Consider the following 15,725-nt stretch of genomic DNA (forward strand, 5'->3'; position numbering starts at 1 on the left):
AAATAAAGGACGCGTAAAATATTCTCCCAGAGCGCAGCGCAGGGCAGAGACTCACACGGACCGCGCGGAGGACACAGACCGGGGCCACACGGTGGATTTGTATCGTTTTCGTCGCTACGGACTCGTCCATCTGTCACAGGTAAGTCACAAATGTGCAGCGGATTACACGTCCAGACATGTTTAGTGGCAAAGCCGTGTAACCGTGCGTAAACGTGTGCGCATGGAGGTCTCGCTCACCCTTTTGGATGTGGCGGAATGTGGGGTCTCTCGCAGTCAGTTGGTGAGGAATCGGGATTCATGTGGACTTCTCTTGTCTCTTTTTTTTTGTCTTTCCCAGACACCCTGGCCACATGAGCAGCGACACATAGCCGGGACGTGTTGACCAGGACTCGGGTCGGACCGTTCAAGGAAAACCTGCGGAGACTGTCCCGTGGAGACAGTGGTCATTCTACCAATTTACCCCCCCAAGTGAAGTCGGAGGTGTCTCTCTTCTCCATCCCCTGCTTCAGGCTACCTGCTGCTGCTCCGGAGGAGGAACTACGTCCAGAGACCCCTGGATCGCTTGAGAGCATCCTTTTGTATGTTTTAGGGATTTTAGGATCTCTACAAATATTAACATTTTTTGCACACCAAGTGTGTTATTTTCTCTCTTGTCCTTTTTGGGATATATACAGTCATCTTTTTTTTCTATTTTAGTACTTTATAAAAAGTGCCTTACTAACTGGTTATAATCCAGTGTAACTGTGGCATTGTCACCAGACCAGAGACGCTCAACAGGGAGAAGACGAGTATTATCAGCTTTAGAGCCCGGGCAGGATTACTGGTTCCCCAACCTCCAGCGAGCTGCCACCATGAGCCAGGCGGATGTGTCCACTTGCTCCGCGCCGCAGCGGGTTTTCCAGGAGGCGGTGAAGAAGGGCAACACCAAGGAGCTGCACTCGTTGCTGCAGAACATGACGAACTGCGAGTTCAACGTCAACTCCTTCGGCCCGGAGGGACAGACGGCCCTCCACCAGTCTGTCATTGACGGCAACCTGGAGCTGGTAAAACTGCTGGTGAAGTTTGGCGCAGACATTCGACTGGCCAACAGGGAAGGGTGGAGCGCGTTACACATCGCCGCCTTCGGTGGCCACCAAGACATTGTGCTATACCTCATCACCAAGGCCAAGTACTCATCTGGCGCCCGGTGATCTGTCTCTGCTGTCAGGTAAAATAAGAAAATAAAAAAAATCACAACAAGTGGAAAATAAAGCTGCAACACACGGGAAAGCCAGGCTCTTGTAAAAGCAAAAAAAAAAAGAAAACTGCCGACATCTATATAGTTGTGCCAAATTATATATATATATACACATATATATATATATAAAAGAAATAAAACTCGACCTGCAGAATAATCTTCCCTCATTGTAAACCAAACGGGGTCCTCTCTGCACTCCTGAGTGAAGTATCGCATGGCTCATACACAGCGCTTCAACACGACTCTTTAACAAAAGAAACGCCATTTCGGTGAGTTTGTTGGTACTAAAGCTTTCCTCTTGAATGTGTATATTAGATCTTGTCGTCCAATACAACAGAAGCCAGTGTCTGTGTATCACATGTGTGTGTGTTTGGACTCCAGAAGTGCAGATGGCCCAGTTTATCTCTATCCATGACCTCCCATCTCCAGTATACAGTTGAATAGTTTCTTCCTGGGGAGGATGAGGGGGGGGGGGTTGTTGCTCCTCATTGTTCACCCGTTTTAAGTTATTTTTATATGAAACACGGCACTTGATGCTAAATGGCTGCATGCTGGAATATCTGAAAGGGAAGACACACGAACAAGAGAAGAAGGGTTGCCCTCTGTTGGCTGCCAGAGGTTTAGTTTTTTTTCTTTTCGTTTTTTTGACTCAAAGAGCGGCATTATGGCTATCCAACACGCTTTCACATGTGTAATCGTTATGTAACAACAAGTGGCTCCATCGTTGTTGTAAAGTACTGTACACAATAGCTTTACTTTGTTTGTTTTTAAGAGAGAGAAAAGAGACAGTAGCTGAATGCGCTCGTGCAGATCTCACCATGCTGGCGTCCAACTTTTCAGGCCAGTTGCGACCACTTTTGCTGATGGTCATTGCGTAAAAAAAAAAAAAAAAAAAAAACGCTGCTTTCGCTTTGTATCAAAAAGAAAAAAGTCGCATTTGGAATTCACTTCATAATCTCCTTTCAGTATTTTATTAACATCCTAGTCATCACTGTGAAAGCAGGCTGGGTTTGTTTTTTTCCATTTTATTTATGAAGGTACATTGAGAAGATGCTTTTTTTGAACATGTTGTGGTTCTTCTTTAACAAACAAACATGTGAATATCTAGGGGTGACTCAAGCTGCTTCAGACTCGAGGTATAAACTGTCCCGTGTGGAGGTAGACCTGCCCTCCCCAGAAACCCCTTCTGTTAAAGCCGGTTGACCCAAGAAGACCCCCCCCCCCCTCCTCCTCCTCCTCCTCCTCCTCCCGTTAAAAGGACTTTGTTTGGTTGCCTTTTGCCAGCTACCTCGACTACAAAGTATTCTCAAGTTGTTCAGCTCTCTCACCACTCTGCCACGTTGTTTGGAGTCTGAGGAGATTCACAATTTGTCTGTGATCATCCGCATGCCAGTAGGCGATGTTTTTTTGTTGTTTTTTGGAGCCTACCAGACCGATGGACTTCAGTACAGAAGATGCAATGAAACCATTCCTGCATCCTCAGTCGGGGCAGTTTATTTTACACTACAACCAAACCAATTTTTGTCGAGCAATGCATCGTTTTGCCTTTCAGGGAGTCTGTGGTTCCCTCTGTCTGTCTGTCTCACACACACACCCACACACACACACACGCACACACACACACACACACACACACACACACACACACACACTGCCATTGTTTTCCCTATAAACCTCCACTCTCCTCTCTATCGCTGTCTTCACCAGCCTGGATTTTTGTTTCCCAGTCATACAAAAAAAATGGAATTGTATCTCGTGACTTATAAATGCAGGGAGTTTTAATTGCACAAAAATGCGGAGCCTTGTGCGCCCCCAGTGTTTGTACGGGGTAACTGCAGGAGCCAAGGCTTTGGAATAGTTACTACTACTGAGCAGGACCCGAATACTGTTGGACGATGAAGACTTCAAATAGCAACAACACATGACTCTTGCAGGATGTCACAGATTAGAAAAAGGAAAACAAAAAAAATGGTTTCATCAACTTGCCTGCTGCATTTTGAAAGTCATGGCACCCTAACATTTGTATCAATGCTGCTTGTATGTTTTGGTTGTTTTGTTTTTTCTGTTGTTGTTGATGTTATTATTTTTATTTTTTTAAAGCCTACTGCTCAAATGGCCAACAGTTGTATCGAAGCTTCACAGCAGCACTGGTTCACCACATGAGAAGCTGTTGAAAGAGTGTGTTTTACAAATTGAAGTGTGTTTGTGTGATTCTGAGCTTCTCATGGGGGGGGGGGGGGGGGGGGGGTCATCCAGACTGAGAACTTCCCCGGAACAACCACAAGTAATCTGAAGCGATAGATCCGCCACATCAAGGTATAGATTGGTATCAGGCAACACATTAAATATGCATCAATTGTCTTACACGTGATGCTTTTTCTCCCTTGTTCTTTTCTCTCCTTTGAATATTGCACTGATGACTGTTGTTGAAAAGTTGACTTTTATGTGTCGACATTTTATTTTTTTTCTTGAATAGAAAAAAACAAACACAACAAAATACTATTGTATAAATATATGCTCCAGGTGATAAAGTCCGAATGTGTGTGTTACTTTGTGGAAAAAACATGATGTTTTTTTAAACAAAGATGCGTGTATCTCTGTGATTGGGTGTATGTATATATACATATGGATATATATATATATATGTCGACGCTGATGATGATGATATCTGGGGGCACTTTCTTTTTTGAAGTGCTGTCTTCCTGTTTTTTTGAAAGGGGAATAATACATTTGATGGTAAGATCATTGTAACATGGTTAAAAATTGCACGGTTGTGTGGTTGTTTGGCTTACCAGGGTCATAACATTTATGACGTAAGGAGCCAGCCGCCGAATTGGTGTACATGAGTGAGATGATTATTTTTTTTTTTTTAAGTGCTGACTTCTTTGGACCAAGTTGTGTTTCTGGTCTTGCTTCATTTCAAGCAAGAGGAAACAGATTTTTCATGAGTGATGCAGATGTTCCATCATGTTTCATTTTGTTTCTATTCTTTTGTTTTTGAACGTTTGTAACACTGTGATGATGACGTGATGTCATGTGGAGATGAGTGCTGTATTATTTTTGTACGTTTGTGTACAAGCCAGTAAAGAAATCATGAAACTCAAAAATCTGTGTATGCATACATTTCTTCCTCAGCGCTCGAGCAAAAAAAGCAACATTTCCTCTGACTCAGTCCTCCTCCTCATCCTCCCTCCTGCATCTTTCATAGAAAAGGTTGGTTTGGGAAACACACCCCTACCCTCCTCTCGCTCTCTTTTCCCTCCCTGTCTTCCAAGCCGGGCCCAACCCAGATCCCCATTCTCTCCTTTTGTCATTCATCTGGCCTCATCCTTTCAGTGCCGGGATAAAAGAGCCAAGTGCATTTTGGGTAGGCTCAGTTTAAAGAAGGGTCCCCTCCCCTGTGTGTGTTGCGCGAGAGCTAGTTTTATGTTACATCCACACACTGAAAAAAAAAATATCCAACACACACACACACACACACCTCTCTTGTGCTCCCTTTCTGACGATTAAGGCCCAAACTCTGCGCAACAACTCAGCGCTCTGCTAACAAACCTGCTTTTGCACACGCTTGAGGGTGTCTTTCACTCATCATCCACACTCTTTTCCTAGAATGATCTTCTGTTCCTTTCACTTCACTAACCCCTTCCCGTACAACTCATGCTTCTAAGGAAAGACTTATTCATTTGCAATCAGCTGAATTGGTTGAAGGGGAAAGAAACGTACTCGGCTCTTTTTGTGATTTTTCTTTTTGCTGAAATATGTACTTTGTAGCTTTCTGTGATGGTGCATGAAGTGGCCCTGATAATGGTTGGTTGAACTGTTAAACACTCTCACCTCATATGGGCCGGCCTTGAGTCCAAAAACTGGAACACACAGATTAATTTGCAGCTAAAAAGGTTAAGAAACACTGTTAGTCTGTGCATTTTGAAGTGAACATTTCCCTGTTCTCCTTACGCGGTACGTGTAGAATATATAAAAGCATACACTGGCGGTTACATTTTGCTTATGAGGAACCTTTCATTGAGTCACCGTCGCCCCATTTTCATGGAAACACTGCTTTGCAACTGATATTACGCTGCTGTGGGAGGGTCGTGGAAGAAGCAACACCACAATACGTCTTCCTGCATGCCGGACCCGTTTGTGTTGTAACATTTGCTGGGTGGCGACCTGCAGTTATAGCTGCAACTGGTTGAGCAAGGAGGGTTGCATTTAATGTGATTGAAATAACGGTTGTGGTTTGAGAGATTTCCTTTCAGTGTGATCCTGAAGTTATACTCAACGTGGGAAAAAAAACGTTTTATTGTTCGAGCAGCTGTTAAACTTGCATTCTGAGCTGCAGCGGAGCCCTGTTTGACCTCGAATGTTCTGCACTGACCACACCAAGCGCCAACCTGATGCATTTAGCTCCTCTAACCACCAGCCCCCTCTGTGTTTTGATGCCGAATGGGCTATCTGGGTTGCTGCTCGCCTGTCCTTTCCTCTCTCCCCCCTGAGTCTCTCACTTCTGCAGGATGTTTTTGTTGAGCTGGGTTCCCTATTGTTCACACACGGAGCTGGCTGGCCTCCCAGGGTTGCTGCTGGCTGCTATAGGCCCCCTAATAGCTTCTTCATGTGCCTTGGCTTTCCTCGCTTGTCTTGGTCTGGCCTGTGCATGGAGCAGCCCGCTTTAGTGAGCCGGACAACACAAGGCATTTTTGGGAGGCCTTTTGCAGAGAAGATAGGGAAAATCTGTCAGGGAAAAAGAGAGAGTCCAGAAAACTCAGGAAAGCAGCGTGAAAATGACTTTATTTAAAAAGCGAATGGGCCACATCGGTTACAGTCCTGTGTGCACATGTGTATGTATTGTATCTTCTTCTTCACACATAAATCAAGTTCAATCTTGTTGGTGCGTCGATGGTACAGCAGCTGCAATCAAGTGCGTCTGTGTGATAATCTGCCATCTCCATTCAAAAGGCCATTGTTCTGCATCTCATAAAATATTCATATCCATGCTCACACCCCTCATTTGACCGTTACACTTGATCTGTAAGACACAAGATGAACTGAACATCCTGTGATATGGGTAAAACACAATTGAATTGGTTTTGCAACACTGAATTCCTCATTTTAAAATGGCTCTGTTTGACGTGCGTGTAATGACAGGAGCTCCTGTGTATGACTTCCTCAAAGTGCCTCGGGATTGAGAGGATTGCAGTCTGATTGGGTAATAATGTAATACAAACGGCTTGTTTGAACGGTTTGAATAAGATTTACAATGACAACACGTATGAGGAACTTTTTCAGACTTGCTGCAGGAACCTGCGGCCACGTAAAGAGGAACGTAAAGAAACGGTTAACAGTCTTTCCAGTATGTTCGTTTTGTTGCACCTGTTAAGGTCCAAATGTAGCTCTTATCATCCTTATTGGTGCATAGAGTTTGATGTGGTGAGTCATTTCCCATCATGGCTCCACCCAGCTTCCGCCTGACTAGAGGTCTAATCAACCAGAGTAACTGAAAATACCCGTGTGGGTGTGCGGGCCCTTTAAATGTGTTTATGATAGTGAATTAACACAGAGGTAAAGCAGGCCTGGCATGTACTTGGTGCTACAGACAAGTAGCGTATGTTGTTGGAAGCAGCCAAGTTGGATGACAAGCGCTGAAAACCAAAACAATTAGAGTTAAAACATGGTAAACCGCTCCGTAGAGCTGAGAGCAACGGCAGAGTCGCATGGCCTGTGGGAGCGAACCTATCACATTCCAGAGTCATTTGATAGATTATTATTGTATAAATATTGACAATAGCTGCTTAAAAGATGATACCAATCCACAAACTTTAAAAAAAAACTGCCGGTGATTTGTATTCTACAAAAATTATATCTATACATTTTTGCTAAACAGCAGCAATATGCGCTCATATGTCAGTTACAACCGATAATGCTGTCCAGACCGACGGCGTCATTGCGGAAGCGTAGCACCCAAACTAAGGTGCTCAGTGCTATAACGCTGTCAGCACTTTAGCCGTTGTTTGCACTGTTAGCGCCGTTAGCTGCAAGCTGCGTCGCCATCTAGCTAAAGTTAGCAAACACCAACATTAGCCACTCGGTAGTCTATACCGTACCAATTAAGACAGGAAACAATGTATTCAATGTTCCATTTCTTCATTCAGAAGTTTAGCTTTATTTTAATCACAGGGAGTGAGAAACAGTGAGATTGAGCTTTCCTCTGACCATTCATCACAACAACTCTGCATGTCTAACAAGCACTATAGATGGAACAGGAGATTGTTTATTTTGATCCTGCGAAAACTACTCTACCCAGTGTCTACAATCAAACCCAACTGTCTCATTTTATAACGAATCAGCACATTCTCTGTGGGTTCCTCCTCTTTGACAGCCTTGCACTGTGTGCATCTCACAGATTGGAGCACAACGGTCATTAGAAACCACAGCACCAGCCCATGTGCAGGGGAATCTGCACAGAGTTAGTGTCATGCTGGTGGATGGCAGTGAGCTTGAAATCCTGCTGATGCAACACTTTCTGCCCAAAAACATGTCTGTTGCTAAACACGACCAGTGAACACCCCCTCCCCGAAGTCTGCCTGTGAGTAAGAAGGGGAGTAAAAGAAATAAAGTGAGAGAGAGAGAGACAGGTGGTCGGGCCGGTCCTTTCCTTGCCCTCCGCTCCTTTTTGAACTTTTCTTTCATTCTTCCAGTTCATTCTGTGCTTCTATCCATAGCGCCAGTGACAAGGCGCTCCATTCACTGCCTCATTCTTCCACCCCTCCCTCCTCCCTCCATCTCCCTCACACACCCCGACCCCATCCCCTCCCTCCGGGCTCCTTTGTCTAGCTTGCGGGGGCCTGCTTTAGCTGCTATTCACCAGCCAGACGGACCGCCATTGACTGGACCTCCCCCTCTCACCCCCCCAACATCCCTCCCTCCGACAAACACCCTCACACACACATATGCACACAGCAACCTGGCCATTCCCCACCCTACGCCCTGTATCAGGCAGCTGCTATGCTAATAGGGAGGAAGGGATGGATGGAGGGAGGGAGGGAGGCAGGGATGAGGAGGAGAGACAGAGCAGCCAGCCTATAGCACAGGGACAGAGGGAGGGAGAGCAGGGAGAGTGACCCTGCTCCTCCATCTCCATGGCCATGCCAGAGCAGCAGCTCGCCTCCTGTTACACAAAGGGAATCCCCGGCCCTCCTCCCCCTTCTCACCCCTCTCCCCCCTCCTTCCACCCCTCTGTTCCCCTCTTTCTCATTCAAATCCATTTTATACCCCAGTGGTAAAGGGAGCTGTAAGTGCAGTATGTAAAGTAACCTTACTCCTGCCCCGCGGGCGTAACCATTCAGGGCTCAAGACATAGAGAACAGCCTATGTGTGTGTGTGTGTGTGTGTGTGTGTGTGTGTGTGTGTGTGTGTGTGTGTGTGTGTGTGTGTGTGCGTGCATGCCCATTCCCATGCTTTGTTTAGGACTGCAGCCCATACCTCCACACACATGCAGACACACACACAACTGACACCTGTCCTTGAGTCAAGTTGCATCTCCCTTCGTATTCAAATAGTGGTCACATTAGAGACACACATTTTACACACATGTTCAAACATCCACCAATCACTGTTTGGTATTAAGCAATTTATACGTAAGTACACTCAGTTACCAACATACATCAAGCTAGAAGTCTAATACAACAGCCCTGCATCAAATGCTGACTTGATGAAAGTTACAGTCTTAAAGTGTTTCAGACAGTTAATTCAACTTCACTGACATTTTGGAAGATGTTCGTTTGAACAAGGCATTATAGAGAGAGGTGTTTCTAATATTTTGTCCACCGCACTTATATCATTTGCAGTGTGCCTAAATATTATAAGTGAATGGACTAACGCTACATTGTATTGCATTCATCGCTTGAACTAGATTGTCCCTCCATAGAATTTTCCTGTAAAAAGGTGCAATAAAAATACATAAAATATTACAATACAATCAAATAGAAAGACAATAAAAATACAATTTTCAAAACCATAATCTGAAGACCATGGATGTTGCATAAAGAGTTGCTTCTTTTTTCTATTACAGGTTCAATTATTTTGATTTCTTTTTTTTTTCTCTCCATGAAAACCAATTTGGAATTTGACTCAGTTTGATCAAAAGTCCGATTTAATAAGTTCATTTATATGTTAGCAGTTTGTTTGACTGATTGGAATTGAATGGCCATGTCTGTGTGTTGGCATGTTTGTGTCAGCAGCTTTCCTCTGGTAGCATGTGTATACACACATCTCTTTTGGTGTGTTTTGGGGAGGGTGGATGGGGGGGGGGTGTTGGCAGGAAGGCATTTCTCTCTCTCTCTCTCTCTCTCTCTCTCTCTCTCTCTCTCTCCTCTCTCTCTCTGTCCCTCCTGTTCTGTTATTTACCCCTGTGCAGTGTGACCCTGTGCCCCATCAGGGAGGCACGTCCCATTTGACATCTGCCTGTTTGCAGGGGGAGGGAGGGAGGGCATACAAGGGGTGGGGTGCCCATATGGAGCTTCCACCTCCCCGCATCCCCCCCACCCGACCCAGCCTGCCCCCATCCCTAACGCACACAGAACTCCAACACCACATCTCCTGCTGCCTGCACCCTTTGTTTCTCCGTGTGTGTGTGTGTGTGTGTGTGTGTGTGTGTGTGTGTGTGTGTGTGTGTGTGTGTGTGTGAAAGAGAGCGAGGGAGAGAGATGTCATGCCATTCCAACACACAGACCTGCTGCAAGCCAGGTGGGAGACGGAGGACCGACGGTTGTTTGAAGAGATGGATGGATGGATGGATGGATTAATTGATTGATTGATTCATTGTTTGTGTTGAACATAATGTTCTACACGTTTAAAGTACTCCCTAACTATGTACATAGATGGATCGACTCACCCTCATCTAAATCCCGCTGTCCTTATGTGTTGCATGATAGGGTGTACCAATTACCGTGTATGGATTATCCTCCTACACAATGATCCAGTGTGCTGGATGTACAATGAGCAGGCTGGCCGCAGGGCTAACGAGCACGGTGGAGTTTAAATGGCCCAGTGTAACACTGGCAAAAAACTGTCGCTGATACCGCACTCTGTGACAGCATGTTCTCTGTCAGGGCCTGCTGCCTTTGTGTGACAGGCTGTTCACCTCTTCTTAAAGGGCTTAGCGTGAATTAGGTTGTTAATACATATTGTGACACATCTGTTGCAGCTATTTGTTTTCTATCACAGTGAAGAAAATGAGGCTTAGATGGCTTTGGAAATGAATCTATATGCGCTGGCTGAATTGTTTCTCTCCAGCTGGGTGAGCATGCACACCCCGTAATATATATTTAGGTCAGGTGCAGGTGAGCATGCAAATTAAGGGGAAGAGAAATGTGGAGAGTCACTGGCTGCAATAGCGTCCAAACTTTATTGGACTGAAACAGGCAACATTTTCACCCTACTAGGCCGTCACCAGCCAGATGGCTTACATGACAAAGGGTCCATAAAGGCATACGACTTACAATCAGACGCTCAATCGATAAGCTGCAAAAACAGAGAGAAAAGAACTCACGAAAATAATGATGACACAGAAAATGTTTCAATACACATTACAAAATGTCAACATTGCACAATAATCCATCGACCCCCACTGATTGGTAAACAATGGAAAGGGAAGAAAAAAATCCTCTCCAAATAGAGAAAAATGTAATTATACATATTGCAGTTATAGGACGACCAGCATGAAAACATGTCATGACGCTCTGGAATGAAAACATTTTATTCATAAAAAAAAAAAAAAACACAAATCTTACTGATGAAGCAACAAGTATCCTTTTTATGGGCTACGATGAATCTGTATTTCTCAGCATTCCTGCATGTACTGTATGATGACGGCCAAACTCCATTCGTGCTTGTCTGCAAAGATGATTAATGCAGTATGTTCTCTTAACCTATACCTTAACACTTGCCATTCTACATTGAGAGTCATCCCATACATACAAAACAGCTGTGTGGACATACAGCTATGTCATTTATTAAAACATCAAAACATTCTGAATATTAGAAATGTAAGGTTCAGCTGTTGCGATGAAATATTGAGCTGTGTACACTGAATGACTAAACTGACACTTGACACATTTCTTAGACTGTCAAGAGTCAGCCTGTCTGTGTTATTCTTGTGATTAGCACCTATAATCATTCATATTTATAAATATGTACGTATGTATATGTGTGTGCGGGCATGTGCGTGTCAGGGAGTAATTATGGAGGATAAAGGCCTGGTTGTACAGAGTGAAACTGTGGGTTTTGAAGTGAGATGGAAGATGCTTTTCTGTTTGGCTGAGCAGACTCAATGGTCCCATTCAGCCAGCCCCCTTTCTGCCCATTGTCCTCCCACCACCAGCCCTCCACACACACACACACACACACACACACGCACACACTCACACACACACACACACACACACACGGCTGTATGGACACAGTGGAATTGGAGTGGAGGCCTGGAGGAGAAAGAGGGATGGAGTGAGCTTCTGCTGAATCTGAGAGCTGTTTGGGGGTAAAGTGAGAAAGAGAGGGGAAGGGATGGAAATACAATTTTGATGCCTGGGTATCTCTTCAGGTTATTGCCAGTCTTAGTTGGCAAAATTATGGTGCAGAAACATGTGGTGTCATTGCGAATACCCAAAATGTTACTTGGTAAAAAAAGAAGCAACTCCACAGTATAATAAAAAACTAAAATATAAGTAACAGCCCTGTATTTAAAATTGTAAGTCACAAAGTAAAAGCATGCAAAAAAAGAGTTACATTTATTATACTAGCTGTAAATGTAGTGAGGTAAATACAACAATAATTTAAAGTAACATGAAATGGAAATACTGAAGTAAAGTACAATCACCACTAAATCGTACTTGAGTATTTTGGTAAATCTACTGTGTTGTACTCCACCACTGTCTGTCTGTCACTTCTTTGTGGGACACCTCTTTGGGCATGTTAATGTCCAGCTTTTCTCAGTTTTTTCAGGTCAAGACAACACATGTTGTCACCATCTAATGCCCTAAGTTAGACCCCTCGTCCAGCAGTTAACCAGCTCCACACGGCAGAAAAACCCCCCTCGCACAATAGTTTGTATATGCACACACAGTGGTCACACAATAGTCTGGCTAGGGGTATGAGGAACTCACACTCGGGGTTAATGATCGTCGGCCATTGGTTTGGAGCCCATTAGGCCATTGATCTGGCCGTGTCTTTTATACCACCTGGGGGAAAGGAATGTGCCGGGTCTCCTATTGTGTCTGTCTGCGAGTGTGTGTGTGTGTGTGTGTCAAAGAGAGGTCAATCAAAGCAGAATGGACCGGAGTGTCACACACTGTGCAGAGACAGTGGACGATTGAATATTCTTGAGGTCAGTTGGTCAAGGGTCATTTGCTCCTGATTGATTTGAAAGCAGAAATGAAGACGCACACAAAAAAATGGCTTGTAAACATTTGGGAACTCACACTGACTGCACATGAACACAACACACACTTTAATATTCGTACTCAACGTGAGCAGCAGTGCGCAGCGCCTGAAACACCAGGGAGGTAGATAGATGATAATGCAGAGCTCAGCACCTTTGGCGGCTACGTGAGGCGCATACATACACGCCTCACACACAAAGGGAAGAAAGGAGCTTCATTCATAGCCGCTTCTATTAGTTGGCTGAATTTATTGCCTCTTCTTATAAAACATCCCTCTTTATAACAATAGAACTTCTCCGTGGGTGGAAAACAACTAATTACAAGCACTCTTGTTTGTTTAATTGAGCAGCTTTTTCATGCACAAAAACAAAAAACGGTCTTAAATCAGAAACTCTGCATTCGCTAATGTAGAGTTTGGATGACTGCTACTTATGAGTAAGACATACATTACAATATAAGACAATTCATCACTGGTTAATGTTGCTTTAATGACATAATATGCCTAATATGCCTTTTTTTTTGTGCCTAAAATGACTTTTTGTAAATTACTTTCTATCAAGACATCATGTATGCAGTTATGTAAGTGAGTTATTAAAGGTTCATGCCAAATTTCTTTGTACCTCTTTTACTATTTATGAGACTTGCGGTTTTGTGTAATTTCCCCAACTTTCCATCTGTATTTTCATGTGTGTTCTATGGATGTTTATGGGAATCTGTCCTCCCTATTCGATACATCGTAGGCCCCTCACCTACATTATCTTACATGGCAAGAGAATTTGACTTTTGATACATATATTAACAATATTTGTTGCTTATGACTGATTTGCAGTCTTTATTTGCAGTTCTACATAACACTTAGATTTCGCTCATTGATTCACCTAACTTACAATTATGTGAAAAGCCTATCTGGTGCTCGTGAACATCATCTTGCCAACACTGTAGATGGATAAAGCGTATGCATGAGCTACGTAGCGGAGCTAGCTTAGTGCTGGTATGGCATTCGAATTGTGATTATTCGCTAAATGATGACGCTAGCATTTATATTTAACACAGTTAGGCCTATAGGCTAGGGGTCATTTATGACCCACCCATGACAGACCGGTGCATCTAAGGGTTATTAATACAGCAATAAGTTGCAACTTAAAACCCCTTTATTAAGTATCCCTTATTATTTGTGCTACCACTATGCTGCCATTACAAAAAAAGGAGCATAGCCATTTAAATTGCATATGAATCTTTTGTCCCTCATAAAGTTATTTAGGAGAGAGGTGTTGGTCAACAGACGGTAGAATATATCCATTTTGAAAAGGCTACAGTCTTTAAAACAAATGTTTTTACTTGATTCGTTTTCAACCCGAGCAATCTTACTTCTGCTTGAGGGATAAAAGCATGTATTCTTTTCTTGCTTTCTTTTTCCACGCCTGAACTTCTTTGCAAATGTTTCTGGATTCTGTGTTTTGGGAGCAAACATCTGTTGAATCTCAGACTGACTGAAAAACACTCAGATGACACAGCTGGGGTTCAGGGGAGGGGGTCAGCGGGATCTATAAATGCCGGGGGGCTGCCAGTTGGTCGGCCGTGTAATCAGAGTTGAACTTGAAGAAGGAAAGAAAGTGATGTCCAACACAAGATGAGAGACAGAGAGATAGAGTAAAATGTGTGTGTGTGTGTGTGTGTGTGTGTTGAGGGGGGTCCTCCGTCCGCAGGACAATAGACAGTGGCAGCAGCAGCAGCAGCTGACCAGAGAATCCCTTCTTCTTTTGTCTCCCTGTATAATGACGTCTCCACCACACACACTCTGTCTCTCCCTTTCCCTCCCTTGCTCCCTCCCTCTTCACCCCATCACTACTCATCCCTCCTCCCGCTCTGCCTGATTTGGCTTCTGCATGTTCTTTCTTTCTCTCTTTCTTTCCTGGCATCTATTTACTCCCCGCCCCCCTTTCCCCTCTCTTCTTTTGACCACACCTCCCCTGAAGGCTTCCATGTCTTCTTCTGTCCATCCTGCTCTTTTTCTACAAAGTATTTGCTGTCTGCATGTGACTGTCTCTGTATGTCTGTGTTTGTGCAAGTACGTGCGGTTAGTATTTATGTGTTTTCCAGCCTTTGCTCCCGAAGAATGTAACCTCTGAGACACTCTCTAAACTCAGTAAATATCTCCACTGCAGTCCATGTTATGTTAACTAACGCCAAGCTCCCACCTGTGTGTTTCACTTTGTTCAGCATGTCTGGTTCCTCCATCTGCTTGTAGGGTTGGACAGCCTGCACCGTGAATGTTCCTGGAAACAAGATTGAGGATTAAAGAGTCAGACAAGCAGAAAAAACGTCTGCCACAAAAACGTGTATTCATTTTTGTATGGTCTTTGCTTTTATTGTGAAATGAGGGATGACTTTACCTCAAACGTTTATTTAAATGGAGACGTTTAGAGGGGAAAGTCACTTTTGGTGGAACTGCTTGCAACCCTGAAATGTGACAAACTGTGCCTTGACAAGTAAATGTACTTGGTCCAAAACATTCGTCCAGAAAGAAAAATGCCCACTCGTTCATTCATTTCATAAGCTATCTGTTTGGCCCGTGATCAGATGTAACAGTTAAAGGGCTGTTGAAGTAACACACTGATCCAAGTTCATCAGAAGTTGTCTTTCTGTATCTTATTTAAACACTTTGAGTGAGCAGGTGTGCACAGCACCACACACTGTGGGGCTGGCTGAATATAACTTAAGGAGCACTGATCAATTCAGATGGTCATCCAGTAGAAGCTGGCAAATAAGTAGAAAGACAGACAGAGCTGATGTGAGGAACCATCTGGAGCGTGGTCGGAATTTTAAAACATGTGGTTAGCTCAGTTCTAAGTCTGCACTTGTCACTTCCCCTCTGTCTTCATGGGAATTTTTCCTCTCTCGCTCTTTCTCTTCTCCTGAAGAACAAACTGAAGTGTGTCAATACGGTTTCTCAGTGAATGTGTGTGTGCTGAGAAAGAGAGAACTATGTATTTCTGGCTATTGGTGTGTGTATGGTTGTGTGTGTGTGTGTGTGTGTGTGCGTGTGTGTTTTTGGT

General features: G+C 44.0%; 1 protein-coding gene across 1 annotated transcript; it reads left to right on the forward strand.

Moving 5' to 3' along the window:
• On the forward strand, positions 1-1,667 carry nrarpa (NOTCH regulated ankyrin repeat protein a). Its single transcript, XM_079289219.1, has 2 exons — positions 1-139; positions 338-1,667. The coding sequence occupies exon 2, from the start codon at positions 852-854 to the stop codon at positions 1,188-1,190; it is 339 nt and encodes a 112-aa protein (XP_079145345.1). The 5' UTR covers positions 1-139; positions 338-851; the 3' UTR covers positions 1,191-1,667.
• Positions 1,668-15,725: the final 14,058 nt, after the last annotated feature.

Source organism: Melanostigma gelatinosum, assembly GCF_949748355.1.
Source record: "Melanostigma gelatinosum genome assembly, chromosome: 18".
Classification (NCBI taxonomy): Eukaryota; Metazoa; Chordata; class Actinopteri; order Perciformes; family Zoarcidae; genus Melanostigma; species Melanostigma gelatinosum.